Here is a 2,500-nt window from a genome sequence, read left to right as displayed (position 1 = left end):
CTACTTTAAGACATACTATGCACGGTGTCTATCTCGGCTTAACTCTGAGCACGAATCTAAGACATGTTCCTATCCCCTTACCTGTTCCGACTGGCAACGGCGCCCCGTTCATAGTGCTAACATTTTTACAATAAAATATACTACGCCCGGTGATTACCGAGCCGCCCTCCCCAGCCAGAATATTCAATTTAATTTACCCTTACATCATGATTACATGAGGTTAAATTCTTAGCAACCCCCTCCGCGGTTCGAATAGAGCGTCCATACATTATCACACTCACCTCTTAGTAACTGTTCCTAGTCACTTCAAAGACGATCGACCAGTTGTTCTCCTCGTCGACCGGCGTGTAGAAAAAAATTTCTTTGTTGTGTGATAAAACGAGCACTAGATTCACTGAAGTACGGCACCAAAATGAAGTGGATTTCCAAGCTGTTTCGGTTCTGCTCTGATCAGAACCTGTTTGCTGCTTCTTTCTGCGTTGTGTCTCAATACTTTAAAGCTGGGATCACTTCTCTTCAAACTGACTGAGCAGGCCGAAAGGCAGAAGGAATTTAGGAGGAAAGATAGTTTAACAGTTGTTTAATCAAAGTTTAAGAATGTATACAAATTACAATAAGAAGATGCTATGGTTGTTGATCACAAACACTATGCCGTAAGATGATACAACCAGCCTAATATTACAGTATAAAGAATGATAATTGATAAGTTGTTGCTGGTCTTTGTGTTGTCTTGGCTGACAAAACAAAGAAGTTGGTTTTCCCTCCAAAAAGTCCTTTTGTTCTCGTTCTGCCTTGGATGGGTGAGATGGTAGGTGAGGTCTTGTCCTTGTGGGTTTGGTTGTGGTTCAGAGTGTTCTTCTGTTGTTTCCTTCGAGTTCCTTGAGTCTCTCCTCCCACCATTACACCCCATTCTTATAGCCCAGGCCGAGTGTCTCTGAGTTGATGACATCATCACATTACTGCCCCAATCACAAACCGGCTAAGCTGGTATTTGAAAATAGGGGTTTGGCTTATAGGCCAAACCCTCTTCACAGTTACCCAGAGAATATCTAACCTATAATATCTAACCTATAATTTTACTTAAACACATTACCCTCTACCTTAGTCAAAGTTTAAACATTGCATCATTTTCATTTCCTTATATCTTTTACTTAAACACATTACTTGACTTGTTAGTACTTTGATGTACCTCAAGATATATTGATTACCTAAACACAGATATATTTCTTTATTACTAAGTCTGTTTGACTTTTAGAACATATATCTAACAAATCTAATCATTCTGTTAGCTTAATAGAATACATTTCAATACCATATAGAACATTGCTTAACAGATTGCAGAATGTGTAACAATCAATTAATCATACTGAACATTAATTGAAATAAACACAGACACATTAACTAATTGTAGACATTTTAGTATGACCAAACACTAATTATATTTTAACTTACTTATTCAAATTACTATTTTAACAATATACCAGGAAATAGTTAGTTTGGAGATCTCCTGTGTGTGTGTGTGTGTGTGTGTGAATGTGTATGTGTGTGTGTGAATGTGTGTGTGTGTGTGTGTGTGTGTGTGTGAGTGTGTGTGTGTGTGTGGATGTGTATGTGAAAATGTGTGTGTCTCTGTGTGTGTGAGTGTGTGTGTGTGAATGTGTATTCGAAAATGTGTGTGTGTGAGTATGTGTGTGTGTCTGTCTGTGTCCCCAGGCCGTAAGCAGCTGATAACACTTCACTGTGTGTGTGACAGGAAACTTCAGCGAGATAACATGTCTACATGACCTTTTGGTCTTTGTTTGATCTATCCCCTAAAGGGAAGTAATCTTACCCCAGCTGCCACTATGCCATTGTCACCCCAGGAGGGCATTTGCACAATCAGTCTATGTAACCACACACAGACAATCTATGACTTATTGTTTTGAGGCCTAAATATTTCCACACATTAGTTAATCATGAGTCTATGTTTGGGAATTTACTACAGTAGTTTGCACTGCTCTACAAAGATTACGAAGATATTGCTGGCACTAAAATATATTATATTATTTTATATTATAGCCTATAGCCTATATTATAGCCTACCACAATACTTTTACGCAGCGAGTTGAGAGACATTCCACTGTCACACATCTCTATGCTGACGATATGATTAATATATTCACTCAGTATCCATTCCCAATTGGACGACATGCGTACCAACAACAGATTATTGGGCTATAAAGCGGCATCCACTGATGTTGGGATCTGGCAAAAACATGTTTTGGGCTCATTGTCAGGGCAAACCAAGAGGGCCATTGTTGGTTATGCAGTTTTGGTATTCTGAAGAGCAACATCTGGGTTACCATTCCTCTGCTCATACCTTTGTTCTTCTTTGTGCTTCTACTTCAGCATCAGTCGTCTTTCCACCTTTGACTATTGCATCTTTTCTCTCATACCTTTCACTCTCATACCCCCGCCCCCCTCAGCATCCTCTCCTCTCTTCCTCTCAGCAGAAGGCCCC

At 39.6% G+C, this 2,500-nt stretch overlaps 1 protein-coding gene across 1 annotated transcript in view; it reads left to right on the top strand.

Annotated features, from left to right (window-relative positions):
* The window catches only part of drd3 (dopamine receptor D3), a gene marked incomplete at its 3' end in the record, with an annotated part of 281,359 nt that overhangs the window by 277,992 nt on the left and 867 nt on the right, over positions 1–2,500 (top strand). The window contains exon 8 of the mRNA XM_084325856.1: positions 2,466–2,500. This exon is cut by the window's right edge and continues 867 nt beyond it. Within this exon, the coding sequence (XP_084181982.1) occupies positions 2,466–2,500 (35 nt within the window). The remainder of the gene's footprint in view (positions 1–2,465) is intronic.

Source organism: Notolepis coatsorum (assembly GCF_963971535.1).
Source record: "Notolepis coatsorum genome assembly, chromosome: 12".
NCBI lineage: Eukaryota > Metazoa > Chordata > Actinopteri > Aulopiformes > Paralepididae > Notolepis > Notolepis coatsorum.
The sequence above is the reverse complement of the archived record's forward strand: the minus strand, read 5'-3'. Positions and strand labels throughout refer to the sequence as shown.